The sequence below is a fragment of the Staurois parvus genome, unplaced genomic scaffold, assembly GCF_062004578.1.
Source record: "Staurois parvus isolate SC_StPar_1 unplaced genomic scaffold, SC_StPar_1.0 ptg001482l, whole genome shotgun sequence".
NCBI lineage: Eukaryota > Metazoa > Chordata > Amphibia > Anura > Ranidae > Staurois > Staurois parvus.
The window spans coordinates 193928-209897 of record NW_028319278.1 but is presented as its reverse complement, the minus strand read 5'-3'; the positions used below and the strand labels follow the sequence as shown (position 1 = coordinate 209897).

Genomic DNA, 15970 nt, shown 5'->3' with positions numbered 1-15970 from the left:
TCACAGTTCTGGAACAACATCCTATGGACAGATGAGACCGACATCAACTTGTACCCGAGTGATGGGAAGAGAAGAGTATGGAGAAGGAAAGGACCTGCTCATGATCCTAAGCATACCACCTCATCAGTGAAGCATGGTGGTGGTAGTGTCATGGCGTGGGCATGTATGGCTGCCAATGGAACTGCTTCTCTTGTATTTGTTGATGATGTGACTGCTGACAAAAGCAGCCGGATGAATTGTGAAGTGTTTTGGGCAATATTATCTGCTCATATTCAGCCAAATGCTTCACAACTCATTGGACGCTTCACAGTGCAGATGGACAATGACCCAAAGCAGACTGCAAAAGCAACCAAAGAAGTGGAATGTTCTGCAATGGCCAAGTCCATCACCTGACCTGAATCCGATTGAGCATTTCACTTGCTGAAGACAAAACTGAAGGCAAAATGCCCCAAGAACAAGCAGGAACTGAAGACAGTTGCAGTAGAGGCCTGGCAGAGCATCACCAGGGATGACACCCAGCGTCTGGTGATGTCTATGCGTTCCACACTTCAGGCTGTCATTGACTGCAAAGGATTTGCAACCAAGTATTAAAAAGTGAAAGTTTGATTTATGATTATTATTCTGTCCCATTACTTTTGGTCCCTTAACAAGTGGGAGGCACATATGCAAACTGTTGTAATTCCTACACCGTTCACCTGATTTCGATGTAAATACCCTCAAATTAAAGCTGACAGTCTGCAGTTAAAGTACATCTTGTTCATTTCATTTCAAATCCATTGCGGTGGTGTATAGAGCCAAAAATGTTAGAATTGTGTCCAATTCTAACAATTTTATCTGACACGGTATTCTGGTTCCTCCTCAGATAAAAGTATTGGCGAGGAAATGTCACAGATGAAGAATGGTGAGTGTATAAGGATTACGATTGGTGTTGAGTTGCTTGGCAATTAGATCCTTCAAATACACATCATGAAATGTTAGTGAAAAGTGAAGCATACATAATTCTGTGGAGGAGGAGGTAGTGGAAGGAGATCCTGCATACATAATTCTGTGGAGGAGGAGGTAGTGGAAGGAGATCCTGCATACATAATTCTGTGGAGGAGGAGGTAGAGGAAGGAGATCCTGCATACATGATTCTGTGGAGGAGGAGGGAGTGGAAGGAGATCCTGCATACATAATTCTGTGGAGGAGGAGGTAGTGGAAGGAGATCCTGCATACATAATTCTGTGGAGGAGGAGGTAGTGGAAGCAGATCCTGCATACATAATTCTGTGGAGGAGGAGGTAGTGGAAGGAGATCCTGCATACATAATTCTGTGGAGGAGGAGGTAGTGGAAGGAGATCCTGCATACATAATTCTGTGGAGGAGGAGGTAGTGGAAGGAGATCCTGCATACATAATTCTGTTGAGGAGGAGGTAGCGGAAGGAGATCCCGCATACATTATTCTGCGGAGGAGGAGGTGGTGGAAGGAGATCCCGCATACATAATTCTGCGGAGGAGGAGGTAGTGGAAGGAGATCCCGCATACATAATTCTGTGGAGGAGGAGGTAGTGGAAGGAGATCCTGCATACATAATTCTGTGGAGGAGGAGGTAGTGGAAGGAGATCCTGCATACATAATTCTGTGGAGGAGGAGGTAGCGGAAGGAGATCCTGCATACATAATTCTGTGGAGGAGGAGGTAGCGGAAGGAGATCCCGCATACATAATTCTGTGGAGGAGGAGGAGATAGTGGAAGGAGATCCTGCATACATAGATCTGTGGAGGAGGAGGTAGCAGAAGGAGATCCTCCATACATATTTCTGTGGAGGAGGAGGTGGTGGAAGGAGATCCTGCATACATAATTCTGTGGAGGAGGAGGTAGCGGAAGGAGATCCTGCATACATAATTCTGTGGAGGAGGAGGTAGTGGAAGGAGATCCTGCATACATAATTCTGTGGAGGAGGAGGAGGTAGTGGAAGGAGATCCTGCATACATAATTCTGTGGAGGAGGAGGAGGTAGTGGAAGGAGATCCTGCATACATAATTATGTGGAGGAGGAGGAGGTAGTGGAAGGAGATCCTGCATACATAATTCTGTGGAGGAGGAGGTAGTGGAAGGAGATCCTGCATACATAATTCTGTGGAGGAGGAGGTAGTGGAAGGAGATCCTGCATACATAATTCTGTGGAGGAGGAGGTAGTGGAAGGAGATCCTGCATACATAATTCTGTGGAGGAGGATGTAGTGGAAGGAGCTCTTGCATACTGTATATGTGTTTACTTGGGTGAGCCAAGACAAGGACATGACATAAGGGTTGAGATCCACCCTGCTACTGTCATCTGCCACCGGGGTCTCCAAACTTTCTAAACAAAGGACCAGTTTACTGGCCTTTAGACTTTAGGGGGGCTGGGCTGTGGCCAATGGGAGTAAAAAAACTACATAGCACCTGTGGTAAGTTGGAGAAGAAATCGTGTCCCATGGTGGATATTAGTAATAGGAATAGTGCCCCATCATTGGTATCAGTGGGAGGAATAGTGCCCCATCATTGGTGTCAGTGGGAGGAATAGTGCCCATCATTGGTATCAGTGGGAGGAATAGTGCCCATCATTGGTATCAGTGGGAGGAATAGTGCCCCATCATTGGTATCAGTGGGAGGAATAGTGTCCCATCATTGGTGTCAGTGGGAGGAATAGTGCCCATCATTGGTATCAGTGGGAGGAATAGTGCCCCATCATTGGTATCAGTGGGAGGAATAGTGTCCCATCATTGGTGTCAGTGGGAGGAATAGTGCCCCATCATTGGTATCAGTGGGAGGAATAGTGCCCCATCATTGGTATTAGTGGGAGGAATAGTGCCCATCATTGGTATCAGTGGGAGGAATAGTGCCCCATCATTGGTATCAGTGGGAGGAATAGTGCCCCATCATTGGTATCAGTGGGAGGAATAGTGCCCCATCATTTGTGTCAGTGAGAGGAATAGTGCCCCACCATTGGTGTCAGTGGGAGGAATAGTGCCCCATTGTTGCTATCAGTGGGAGGAATAGTGCCCCATCATTGGTGTCAGTGGGAGGAATAGTGCCCCATCATTGGTGTCAGAGGGAGGAATAGTGTCCCATCATTGGTATCAGTGGGAGGAATAGTGCCCCATCATTGGTGTCAGTGGGAGGAATAGTGCCCCATCATTGGTGTCAGTGGGGGGAATAGTGCCCCATCATTGGTGTCAATAGAAGGAATAGTGCCCCATCATTGGTGTCAGTAGGAGGAATAGTGCCTTATTGTTGGTATCAGTGGGAGGAATAGTGCCCCATCATTGGTGTCAGTGGGAGGAATAGTGTCCCATCATTGGTATCAGTGGGAGGAATAGTGCCCCATCATTGGTGTCAGTGGGAGGAATAGTGCCCCATCATTGGTATCAGTGGAAGGAATAGTGCCCCATCATTGGTGTCAGTGGGAGGAATAGTGCCCCATCATTGGTGTCAGTGGGAGGAATAGTGCCCCATCATTGGTATCAGTGGGAGGAATAGTGCCCCATCATTGGTGTCAGTGGGAGGAATAGTGCCCCATCATTGGTATCAGTGGGAGGAATAGTGCCCCATCATTGGTGTCAGTGGGAGGAATAGTGCCCCATTGTTGGTGTCAGTGGGAGGAATAGTGCCCCATCATTGGTGTCAGTGGGAGGAATAGTGCCCCATCATTGGTGTCAGTGGGAGGAATAGTGCCCCATCATTGGTGTCAGTGGGAGGAATAGTGCCCCATCATTGGTGTCAGTGGGAGGAATAGTGCCCCATCATTGGTGTCAGTGGGAGGAATAGTGCCCCATCAGTGGTGTCAGTAGGAGGAATAGTGTCCCATCATTGGTGTCAGTGGGAGGAATAGTGCCCCATCATTGGTGTCAGTAGGAGGAATAGTGCCCCATCATTGGTGTCAGTAGGAGGAATAGTGCCCCATCATTGGTGTCAGTGGGAGGAATAGTGCCCCATCATTGGTGTCAGTAGGAGGAATAGTGCCTTATTGTTGGTATCAAGGGGAGAAGTATTGTCAGTGAAAGAAATAATGTTTCAACATTTATATCAGTGGGAGGAATTCCCGAGGGCTGGATAAAGGAAAGAAAAGGGTCACATCCGGCCCACGGGCTGCAGTCTGGAGACCATTGATTTAGGGTCTTGCAGTCATCTGATGTGCCCACAATAGAGGTGGTGGGTATTCTCAGAGTAGGGTGGGAAAGCCAATACATTGAGGGTCTGTAAACAGGCCATGAGTGACACCAATGCGTTGCACTTTTCATATTTTGTGAATATATTTGTATCATTTTATTAGCATTATAAATAGTTTTATGTACTATATATTGTCAGAAACCTATAAAGTCCCATTTGTGGTGCGTTCTGTTGTTTCGTATTCTGTAGGTGAATTGGAGGGCAGATCCACAGGAATCTGAGATGAACCGCCATTGTTATCATTACAGGTTTTTTGGTTTTTGTTTCTTTCAATCCGCAGAGGTGCGCAAAAACAAAAACCTGATAAGTGTAAAAAAATAAAGTGCAAAAACACCAACACAAATAAGGGTCTGCTTTAGTCCACCCTCCCTCAAAGGGGTAGGACCTCTACCCTAATACCCCTCCCCCCGGGGTACGAGGCTCCTGACAGGGACAAAGGGTTTCCAACCTGATCCAGCAGTAATCTGAGATGAACCGCCATTGTTGTCATTACAGGTTCTCTTTCCAGTGACATTCAGAGCATTCAGGAAGCTGTGAGGAACCTGGAACAAGTCCCGGCAGCAAGCAGTAAGATGATCTTATTCCGCTCACTAGAACACTTACCCAGCGAACCACCTTCCATCACAATGTAACAATAGGGTGCAAATGTCACCAAGCCTCTCGATCTGCGTGTAGAATGATTTATCCAGATATATCAAAAGAATTAGGGGAATTTTTGTGGAAAAAAAGTGTGTCTTCTACTGGCTGTGTAATGGTATAAACAGGAAACAACATCGATGATAGAAGACAAAAAACTCCAAATCCTTCCCCTCCCCCCCCCCCCACACACACACACACATATCCTGACCCCCATGCCACTTGGAGCACCCACATACCCGTTTTTTTTTTTTTAATTTGTTGATAGGTCTTATGTCTGGCCATGTGTTGTCTCAGCAGTAGGTAGGTCCTGATGTTATGGGTCCATGGGTTATGGGTCCATGACATGACAGAGTCCTCTTCTGTCCTCAGCTGTGGGTGGATCCTGATAGGACAGGTCTGTTACATGAGGGGTTCTCTTTTGTCATCAGCAGTGGATGGTGTATGACCTTATGGGTTCTACTCTGTCATTAGCAATGGGTGGGTCCTGACCTCATGGGTCCATAACATGAAGGGGCCCTCTTCTGTCTTCAGCACTGGATAGATCCTGACATAATGGGTCTGTAACATGATGGATCTTCTATCCTCACCAGTGGGTGGGTCCCAACCTCATGGGTCCTCTTCTGTCATCAGCAGAGGGTGGGGGTGGTACCTGACATCATGGGTCTGTGAAACAATGGGTCCTCCTCTGTCCTCAGCAGTGGGTGGGTTCTGACCTCTTTGGTCCTCTTCTGTCCTCAGCAAAGGATGTGACCTGACATCACAGCTTCATGACATGATGAATCCTTTTCTGTGCTCAACAGTGGGTTGTTCCTGACGTGATGGGTTTGTGACATGACGGGTCTTCTGTACTCACTAAAGGGTCCCAACCTCATGAGTTTTGTTCTTTTATCAGCAGTGGGTGGGTCCTGACTTTATGGGGCCCTCTTCTGTCCTCAGCAGAGGGTGGGGGTGGTTCCTGACATCAAGGGTCTGTAAAACAATGGGTCTTCCTCTGTCCTCAGCAGTGGGTGGGTGGGTCCTGACTTCATGGTTTCTCTTTTTTCTTCAACACTGGGTGGGTCCTGACCTCTTTGGTCCTCTTCTGTCCTCAGCAAAGGATGTGATCTGACATTACAGCTTCATGACATGATGAATCCTTTTCTGTCCTCAATAGTGGGTTGTTCCTGACATGATGGGTTTGTGACATGATGGGTCTTCTGTGCTCACCAAAGGATGGTTCCCAACCTCATGAGTTTTCTTCTTTTATCAGCAGTGGGTGGATACTGACTTTATGGGGTCCTCTTCTGTCCACAGCAAATGCTGGGACCTAAAGTTACAGGTCCATTGCATGATGGGACCTCTTCTGTCCTCAGCAGTGGGTGGGTCCTTATCTCACGGATTCTCCTCTATCCTTAGCAGTGTGTGAATCCTGACTACATTTGCCCTCTTCTGTCCTCAGCAAAGGATGGGACCTAATATCACAGGTTGATGACGTGATTGATCCTCTTCTGTTCTCATCAGTGGGTGGGTCCTGACATCATTGGTCATTGATATGACAGGGTCCTTTTCTGTGCTCAGCAGTGGCTGGATCCAGGCATGATGTGTCTGCAACATTATAGGGCCTTTTCTATCTTCACCGGTAGGTGGGTCCAGACCTCATGGGTTCTCTTCTGTCATCAGCAGTGAGGGGATCCTGACCTCATGGGTCCTCTTCTGTCCTCAGCAGATGGTGGCATCTGATGTTATGGATCCATGACATGATGGGGCCTTTTCTGTCCTCAGCAGTGGGTGGATTATGACCTTGAAGGTCCTTTTCTGGGCGGATCATGACATAACGGGTCTGTGGCATGATGGGACCTCTTCTGTCCTCAACAATGGGTGAGTTCTGGCCTTGAGGGTTCTTTTCTGGGCGGATCATGACGTAACAGGTCTGTGGCATGATGGGTCCTCTTCTGTCCTCAGCAGATGGTGGCATCTGATGTTATGGATCCATGACATGATGGGGCCTTTTCTGTCCTCAGCAGTGGGTGGGTTATGACCTTGAGGGTCCTTTTTTGGGTGGATCATGACGTAACGGGCTGTGGCATGATGGGTCCTCTTCTGTCCTCAGCAGTTGTTGGGTCTTGACCTTATGGGTTCTCTTATGTCCTCAGCAGTAGGTGGTTCCTGATCTCACTGGTCTTCATCTGTACTCAGCAGTGGGTGAGTTCTGACCTTGAGGGTCCTTTTCTGTCTTCAGCAGTGGGTGGATCATGACATGACGAGTCTGTGACATCATGGGTCCTCTTCTGTCCTCAGCAGTGAGTGGTTCCTGATCTCACAGGTCCTCATCTTTCCTCAGCAATGGGTGGTTCCTGATCACACAGGTCCTCATCTGTACTCAGCAGTGGGTGGGTTCTGACCTTTAGGGTCCTTTTCTGTCTTCAGCAGTGGGTGGATTATGACGTGATGAGTCTGTGACATGATGGGTCCTCTTCTGTCCTCAGCAGTGGGTGGTTCCTGATCTCACAAGGTCCTCATCTGTCCTCAGCAGTGGGTGGTTCCTGATCTCACAGGTCCTCATCTGTCCTCAGCAGTGGTTGGTTCCTGATCTCACAGGTCATCAGCTGTCCTCAGCAGTGGGTGGCTTCTGACCTTTAGGGTCCTTTTCTGTCTTCAGCAGTGGGTGGATCATGACGTGATGAGTCTGTGACATGATGGATCCTCTTCTGTCCTCAGCAGTGGGTGGTTCCTGATCTCACAGGTCCTCATCTGTCCTCAGCAGTGGTTGGTTCCTGATCTCACAGGTCCTCATCTGTCCTCAGCAGTGGTTGGTTCCTGATCTCACAGGTCCTCATCTGTCCTCAGCAGTGGTTGGTTCCTGATCTCACAAGTCCTCATCTGTCCTCAGCAGTGAGTGGGTTCTGCCAAATCTGGTGCAGCTCTTCACAGAAATCAGCTTCAAGGGTTTTTTTTCTGATCAAAGCTCAATTAAACAAGATGGCTGGCTACCATGAAGAGCTGCACCAGATTTGGCTCTCTCCAGTTTCAGTAAATCCACCTCCATGAGCTCACAGGAAGTGTAACCCACAATGGGTGGGTCCTGACCTCATGGGTCCATAACATGAAGGGGCCCTCTTCTGTCTTCAGCACTGGATAGATCCTGACGTAATGGATCTGTGACATTTTTAGACATTTTTGGACATCATTCAATCCAAATAACTTTCAGATATAATAATTGCAGGGGACATCTCCAGAGAAGCTTTTTAATTTTAAGTTTATCCGTTTTTTATTTTATTTTTTTCAATGACTAAACTGGAGCCGGGCTTAAAAGTGGGCCTATCAAATATTATGGACATGGGATTTCCACTGCCCAGTCCACCATGTTCCATGGTGATCATAAAAGGTAACAGTTCAAAAATATTCAGAAACCACTTCTCCAGAATCCCAGTATGGTCACATGACTAAGTCCCCCAGGATCAGACTTCAGACTGGTTGATCCTTCTTTTTAACAGAAATCAGGTGACCCTATAAGAGGTGGGCGGGTTAGTGGGTGTGTCTTGAAGGAATGTATGTAGAGTACAGAGGGGTGTGTAGTGATAACCCTGATGATAATAATGATATTGGTTTCCCTCTCTTTCTCAGATTCCGACGTGAAGTATAATTTAACCAATGAAGTTTTTGGTAATTATGTATTGTGGAATGTGTTGCTGTATAACGATCGATGTGGAGGAGCTCATATCCCACGAGTACCTGTGTGTGTAGAGCAGGGGTCTCCAGACGTTTCTATAGGAGGGCCACATTGGATATTTCACCAATATTCCCCAGAAAATGAATGAATACAATTTAGATGAATATGTTTTGCTTTGAACTCGATCCACTATTCACAATAAGTGAACCAAAGCAAAGGAAATGATAAACAAACGTGAGCCCATCAGGGACCCCGCTTACATCAGGGTCCCCATCAGAGTCCTCAACAAAGTCTGCCCTTCATCAGTTTCCTCTCACATCAGAATCACAGTTATTGTTGCCTTTACATCAGAGCTCCCCCTAACATAGGGATCTCCATCACAGTCCTTCCTTACATCAGGGTCCCATCAGAGTCCCCCTTACATCAAACTTTGGGTTACATCAGAGTCTTCCTTTCATTAGAATCCCCATCAAAGTCTCCATTTACACCAAAGTTACCCTTACATCATAGTCCCCTGGACATCAAACTTATGGTTACATCAGAGTCTTCCTTTCATTAGAATCCCCATCAGAGTCTCCCTTTACACCATAGTCCCCATGTGAGTCTCCCCTTACACCATAGTCTCCATGACAGTCTCCCCTTACACCATAGTCTCCATGACAGTCTCCCCTTACACCATAGTCCCCATGACAGTCTCCCCTTACACCATAGTCCCCATGACAGTCTCCCCTTACACCATAGTCCCCATGACAGTCTCCCCTTACACCATAGTCCCCATGAGAGTCTCCCCTTACACCATAGTCTCCATGACAGTCTCCCCTTACACCATAGTCCCCATGACAGTCTCCCCTTACACCATAGTCCCCATGACAGTCTCCCCTTACAACATTACACCACAGTCCCCATGAGAGTCTCCCCTTACACCATAGTCCCCATGTGAGTCTCCCCTTACACCATAGTCCCCATGACAGTCTCCCCTTACACCATAGTCCCCATGACAGTCTCCCCTTACACCATAGTCCCCATGAGAGTCTCCCCTTACACCATAGTCCCCATGAGAGTCTCCCCTTACACCATAGTCCCCATGACAGTCTCCCCTTACACCATAGTCCCCATGAGAGTCTCCCCTTACACCATAGTCCCCATGAGAGTCTCCCCTTACACCATAGTCCCCATGAGAGTCTCCCCTTACACCATAGTCCCCATGACAGTCTCCCCTTACACCATAGTCCCCATGACAGTCTCCCCTTACAACATTACACCACAGTCCCCATGAGAGTCTCCCCTTACACCATAGTCTCCATGACAGTCTCCCCTTACACCATAGTCCCCATGTGAGTCTCCCCTTACACCATAGTCCCCATGACAGTCTCCCCTTACACCACAGTCGCCATGAGAGTCCCCCCTTACATTAGGCTCTCTACCAGAGTCTCACTGCCATTAGAGTCTCACCTACATCAGGGTCCCCATCAGAGTCCGCACTTAAATCAGAATCTACCCTTACATCGGGATCCCGGTTGGAGTCCTGCTTTACAGCAGGGTCCCATTAGAGTCCTCCATTACATTGGGGTCTCATAAGAGTCCTCCTTACACCAGAGTCCTAATAAAAGTCACCCCTTGCATTAGAGTCCCCATCAGAGCCTTTCCTTACACTAGAGTCCCTATCAGTGTCCCTCTTACATCAGTGCCCCTATCAGAAGTTTTACTTTTAAAAGAGTTCCTCCTGACATCAGGGTCCCCATCAGAGTCTCTCTTAAAGAAGAGTCTTCCCTTACATCAGGATCCCTGTCAGAGTCTCCTTTACTGTATAGTCCTTTTTAAATTAGAGTCCCCATCAGAGACTCCCCTTACACCAGAATCCCCATCAGAGTCTTGCCTATATCACAGTCCCCATTTATATTGTGGCTGGGTGCCTGGAGTAACCCGGAGTGTCTCTGGAGCAGCAGTCCTCCTGCAAATGCTGGGGCAAGCATTTGGTTGGTCGTTAGGACTAGAAATGAGCGAAGTATTCAAAAATTTGATTCGACTGATTTGGCGAATTCGTGGAAAAATTTAGATTCAAGTCGAATATATTCGCTGCGAATTTAACTTATAAAAGGGTGTTTCTAGGCTTCAGAGAGCCTTTATATTAGTGCAGAACACTGTACCTTTAATTTAAATGCCCTTGGAGTCTGCTGGGGAAGAGAAATAATACTGTCAGTCAGTATGACATGCAGATGAGTGCCGTCGATCTTAGAATCACCGCACACTTCACTCATTTGGCCAGTCACGGGGCCAAAACCAGAGTGTGGAGCCACAGTGTGGCGGTGGAGGCAGCAGCAATGGGAGGCCATACAGCACCCTATGACAAAATGGAACCCACCAGCAGTGTGAGGAGACCTGAAAGTGGCACATGGCAGAGTGTGGCGATGGAGACAGCAGCAATGGGGCACCGTACAGGGACCCATGAGAGACTCTGGACCTGGCAGCAGCATGAGGAGGCGGTATAGGGCCCCATGGCAGATTAGGGGCCTGGCAGCAGCTATGGGAGGCCCGTAATCTGCCAGCACCCTATGTCAAAAAATTCAACACACCAACAGTGTGTGAGGAGACCTGAAAGTGGCACATGGCAGAGTGTGGCGATGGAGACAGCAGCAATGGGAGGCCGTACAGGGACCCATGAGAGACTCTGGACCTAGCAGCAGCATGAGGAGGCGGTATATAGGGGCCTATGGCAGATTAGGGGCCTGGCAGCAGCTATAGGAGGCCCGTAATCTGCCAGCACCCTATGTCAAAAAATTCAACACACCAGCAGTGTGAGGAGACCTGAAAGTGGCACATGGCAGAGTGTGGCGATGGAGACAGCAGCAATGGGAGGCCGTACAGGGACCCATGAGAGACTCTGGACCTGGCAGCAGCATGAGGAGGCGGTATAGGGCCCCATGGCAGATTAGGGGCCTGGCAGCAGCTATGGGAGGCCCGTAATCTGCCAGCACCCTATGTCAAAAAATTGAACACACCAGCAGTGTGTGAGGAGACCTGAAAGTGGCACATGGCATGAGACACTGTGGACCTGGCAGCAGCATGAGGAGGCGGTACAGGGGCCCATGGCAGATTAGGGGCCTGGCAGCAGCTATGGGAGGCCCGTAATCTGCCAGCACCCTATGTCAAAAAATTGAACACACCAGCAATGTGTGAGGAGACCTGAAAGTGGCACATGGCAGAGTGTGGCGATGGAGACAGCAGCAATGGGACGCCGTACAGGGACCCATGAGAGACTCTGGACTTGGCAGCAGCATGAGGAGGCAGTATAGGGGCCCATGGCAGATTATGGTCCTGGCAGCAGCTATGGGAGGCACGTAATCTGCCAGCACCCTATGACAAAAATGGAACACACCAGCAGTGTGAGGAGACGTGAAAGTGGCACATGTTTGGGGCATGATTCATGGCGGATTTAGTCAGTTGTGTCAGGAACTGGTGGTTTGAAATCCAGACTAATCCACGCCTGATTCATTTTCACAAACGTGAGTCTCTCCACACTTTGGGTGGACAGTCGTGTCCTCCGCGGAGTTACAATACCTCCTGCCGCACTAAACACGCGCTCCGATGCCACGCTACTGGCCGGGCATGACAGCCTTTCAAGGGCAAATTCAGCTAGTTGGGGCCAAAGGTCAAGTTTCGTTGCCCAGTAGTCAAGGGGATTGTCTACCTCGGTTGGCAGGGTGCTGTCCAAGTAGGCCCAAGCCTGTTGTTTGAGGTCCTGCTCCAGGTCCACCTGATGCTGCTGCTGCTGCGGCTGGTTAGTAGTTTCCTCACTGCGCTGGTGAAGAAAGCTACTCATCATTGACTGCAGACTGAGGCAGCCGCTGCTGGTGGAGCTACCACTGCTCCTACCACCCCACCCCTCCTTTGCTGCCATGGCAGTGGAACGCGAGCACACAGGGCCCACAGTGTCTGAGGATGGACGTTGGCGCACAAAGGCAGAGACCAACTGACTACATAGGTGGTTTTTATAGTACGTTATTTTGGCCTCCCTCTCAGCAGGTGTGAAAAAGGCCACCATTTTTGAACGGTAGCGAGGGTCCAACAAGGTGGACAGCCAAAAGTCATCCCTCTGTCTGATGGTTATTATTCGGCTGTCGCTACGCAAGCAACCGAGCATGCTATGGGCCATTTGTGCCAAGGAATGCGAGGGACTCCCTGCCTCCATCTCCACAGCATACTGCCATGGTGCGTCTGGGTCCTCTGTCTCCTCCTCCTCTACCACATGCTCCTGCTCCTCCACTCCTGTCCGCTGAGTGGAAAAACCACCTATTTCCCTCAATAATTCCTGAGCACAAATGTCCTCCTCTACCTCCTCCTCTTCTTCCTGTCCTGTCCCCACAGGGGTCATGTGGCGTTGAGATCTGTGCGCCACGTCTACCGCACCCTGACCAGCCATTGTTAACAGCATTTGTTCCAGGACGTGCAACAGAGGAATGACGTCGTTCATCCCATAGTCCTGCCGACTCACGGATAGCGTGGCCTCCTCAAAGGGCCTGAGCAAGCGGCAGTTGTCACGCATGAGCTGCCAATGGCTGACATCGAAGTTACACAGGGGAGTACCTTTATCCGCTTGTAACATCAGGAAATCGGTGATGGCCTTTCGCTGCTCGTAAAGGCGGTCTAACATGTGTAGGGTTGAATTCCACCTTGTTGCAACGTCGCAGATCAGGCGATGCTGTGGAATTCCGTTCTGCCGCTGCAGCTCAAGGAGGGTGTGCTTTGCGGTGTAGGAATGGCTGAAATGCATGCAAAGTTTACGTGACATTTTAAGGATGTCTTGCAGTGGGATGGTGGATTTTAGGAACCGCTTGACAACCAGATTGAACACGTGAGCCATGCATGGCGCATGGCACAACCTTCCTTGACGCAGAGCAGACACCATGTTCTTTCCGTTGTCGGTCAACATGGTTCCGATTTTCAGTTTGCGCGGAGACAGCCATCTGTCGATTTCTCTGTTAATTACACTCAGAAGTTCCTCCCCTGTGTGACTACGTTCGCCAAGGCATACCAGGTGCAGCACAGCGTGACACCGTTGCACCCTGCACATGTGATATGCCAGTCGGGTAATGGGACTTGGCACGGGGGTGGCGGCTGAGGACACGAAGGAAGAAGAAAGTGGTAGAGGCGGACATCTTTGCCGGACCAAGGACGTGCAAACGTGGAGGCAAAAGCGGCGTGACTTGTCCAAGTTGCTGGTGCGGCTGTGACGGCACCACGTTCACCCAGTGGGCCGTAAATGACATGTACTGTCCCTGACCATAGTTACAGCTCCACACGTCGGCGCTGCCGTGCACTTTGGCAGAGACCGACATGCTCAAAGACTGGCCCACCATCTCTTCTACATGTGAATGCAGGGCTGGCACTGCCTTTTTGGTGAAGAAATGCCGGCTTGGCACTCTCCACCGCGGCTCGGCACAAGCCATCATTTCTCGGAAAGGTGCTGAGTCCACCACTTGGAAAGGGAGGGACTGCAGCACCAGCAACTTGGACAGGAGGACGTTCAGCTTTTGCACCGTCGGGTGCGTGCTCGCAAACTGTTGTCTCTTGGAAACGGATTCCAAAAAAGACTGCTGACGGAATCCGTGAAGAGGAGTAGCAGGAGAAGGAGCATCTGAACGAGCGGAAGATGCCAACGAGCGACAACTCCCCTCAGCAGAGGTGTTGGAGCCTTGACTGGCTGATAGAGGGCGATTGACGTCGGGTGACGGAGCAAGTAACGGAGCGGGTGATGGAGCGGGGGCTGGGGCGGGCAGAACCGCCGTATCTTTATCACGGTTTTCCCAGGCCACCAAATGGCGACGCTGCATATGCTGCCGCAACGCTGTAGTCCCAACATGGGCCCCCTGGCCACGCTTGACTTTCTGGCCACATAGTCGACATACGGCTACGTTTACTTCCTCGGGCGGCTTGACAAAAAATTGCCACACCGCCGAGTAGGAAACTTTGCCCCCGATACTCCTCACTGGCTGACTGCTACTTCCTCCGTGCACACCGGCACCACTACTGGCCGTGGTGGTAGGCTGCAGTGGAGCTGGTGCTGTACTCCGTGGCCATTTGCCTCCACTGACACTGCTGCGACCCTGCTGCCTCCTGGGCAACCCACCGACTGTTTCGCTCACTGCCAAGCTGGCACCCTCTTCTCCTGATGATGCGGAAGCAATAGCCTGATGACGACGAGGCTGCCAAGTGCGATCAGCCTCATCATCATCAATTAGGGTCTCCGCCTCACTACTAGCCCCCTCGGCTGCGTCTGGGTCAGGAGACAGACCTGTCTCTAGACCGGCTACCGAGCCACTCTCCTCGCCACTACTTCTTCGCCTGGCTGCTGAAGAGGCGGATGTCTCCCCCCGTTCCTGACCACCCTCTGTTAGCTCTTCCTCACTGTACAGTGGGGCTGAGCCCACAGCATGCGATACTTCGCTTGGTGAGGGAACAGCAAAGGACAGGGGCAGGTAGAGGACACGTGATTTCAGTGGGCTTGCTCCCGGGCCATGCCAACTAACGGTTGTGTCTGACGTACACACCGACCATTGGCTGTAGGTGTCAGAGGTGACCTGGGAAGAGGAAGACGACCGAGCCAACCAATCGATGACGGCAGGGTTGTCGGTGGAGACACGACCGCTGGATGACACCGGGAGCACTGGCCTCTGGCTGCGACTAGTGCTGCCTCGACCCCTTCCTCTGCTGCCACGTCTGCTCGCTCCTAAAACATTGCCTCCTCTGCCACTCCTCTGCGTGTTGTCTGACATACTCTTTAATTAAACGATTCTGTGTCCCTGAGTAACAATTCTGTGTCTGTCCCTGAGTAACAATTCTGTGTCTGTCCCTGAGTAACAATTCTGTGTCCCTGAGTAACGTTTCTGTGGCCCTAAGTAACAGTTCTGTGGCCCTCAGTAACAATTCTGTGTCCCTCAGTAACAATTCTGTGTCCCTCAGTAACAATTCTGTGTCCCTCAGTAACAATTCTGTGTCTGTCCCTGAGTAACAATTCTGTGTCTGTCCCTGAGTAACAATTCTGTGTCCCTGAGTAACGTTTCTCTGGCCCTAAGTAACAGTTCTGTGGCCCTCAGTAACAATTCTGTGTCCCTCAGTAACAATTCTGTGTCTGTCCCTGAGTAACAATTCTGTGTCTGTCCCTGAGTAACAATTCTGTGTCTGTCCCTGAGTAACAATTCTGTGTCCCTGAGTAACAATTCTGTGTCCCTGAGTAACAATTCTGGGTCCCTCAGTAACAATTCCGTGTCCCTGAGTAACAATTCTGTGTCCCTGAGTAACAATTCTGTGTCCCTCAGTAACAATTCTGTGTCCCTGAGTAACAATTCTGTGTCTGTCCCTGAGTAACAATTCTGTGTCCCTAAGTAACGTTTCTGTGGCCCTAAGTAACGTTTCTATGGCCCTCAGTAACAAATCTGTGTCCCTCAGTAACAATTCTGTGTCTGTCCCTGAGTAACAATTCTGTGTCCCTAAGTAA

At 49.8% G+C, this 15970-nt stretch overlaps 1 protein-coding gene across 1 annotated transcript in view; it reads left to right on the top strand.

The window, feature by feature from the left end:
• The window catches only part of LOC149435674 (C-type lectin domain family 10 member A-like), a 72250-nt gene that overhangs the window by 29424 nt on the left and 26856 nt on the right, over window positions 1-15970 (top strand). The window contains exons 4-6 of the mRNA XM_089662494.1: window positions 863-901; window positions 4683-4754; window positions 8430-8468. Coding sequence (XP_089518620.1) covers window positions 863-901; window positions 4683-4754; window positions 8430-8468 — 150 coding nt within the window. The remainder of the gene's footprint in view (window positions 1-862; window positions 902-4682; window positions 4755-8429; window positions 8469-15970) is intronic.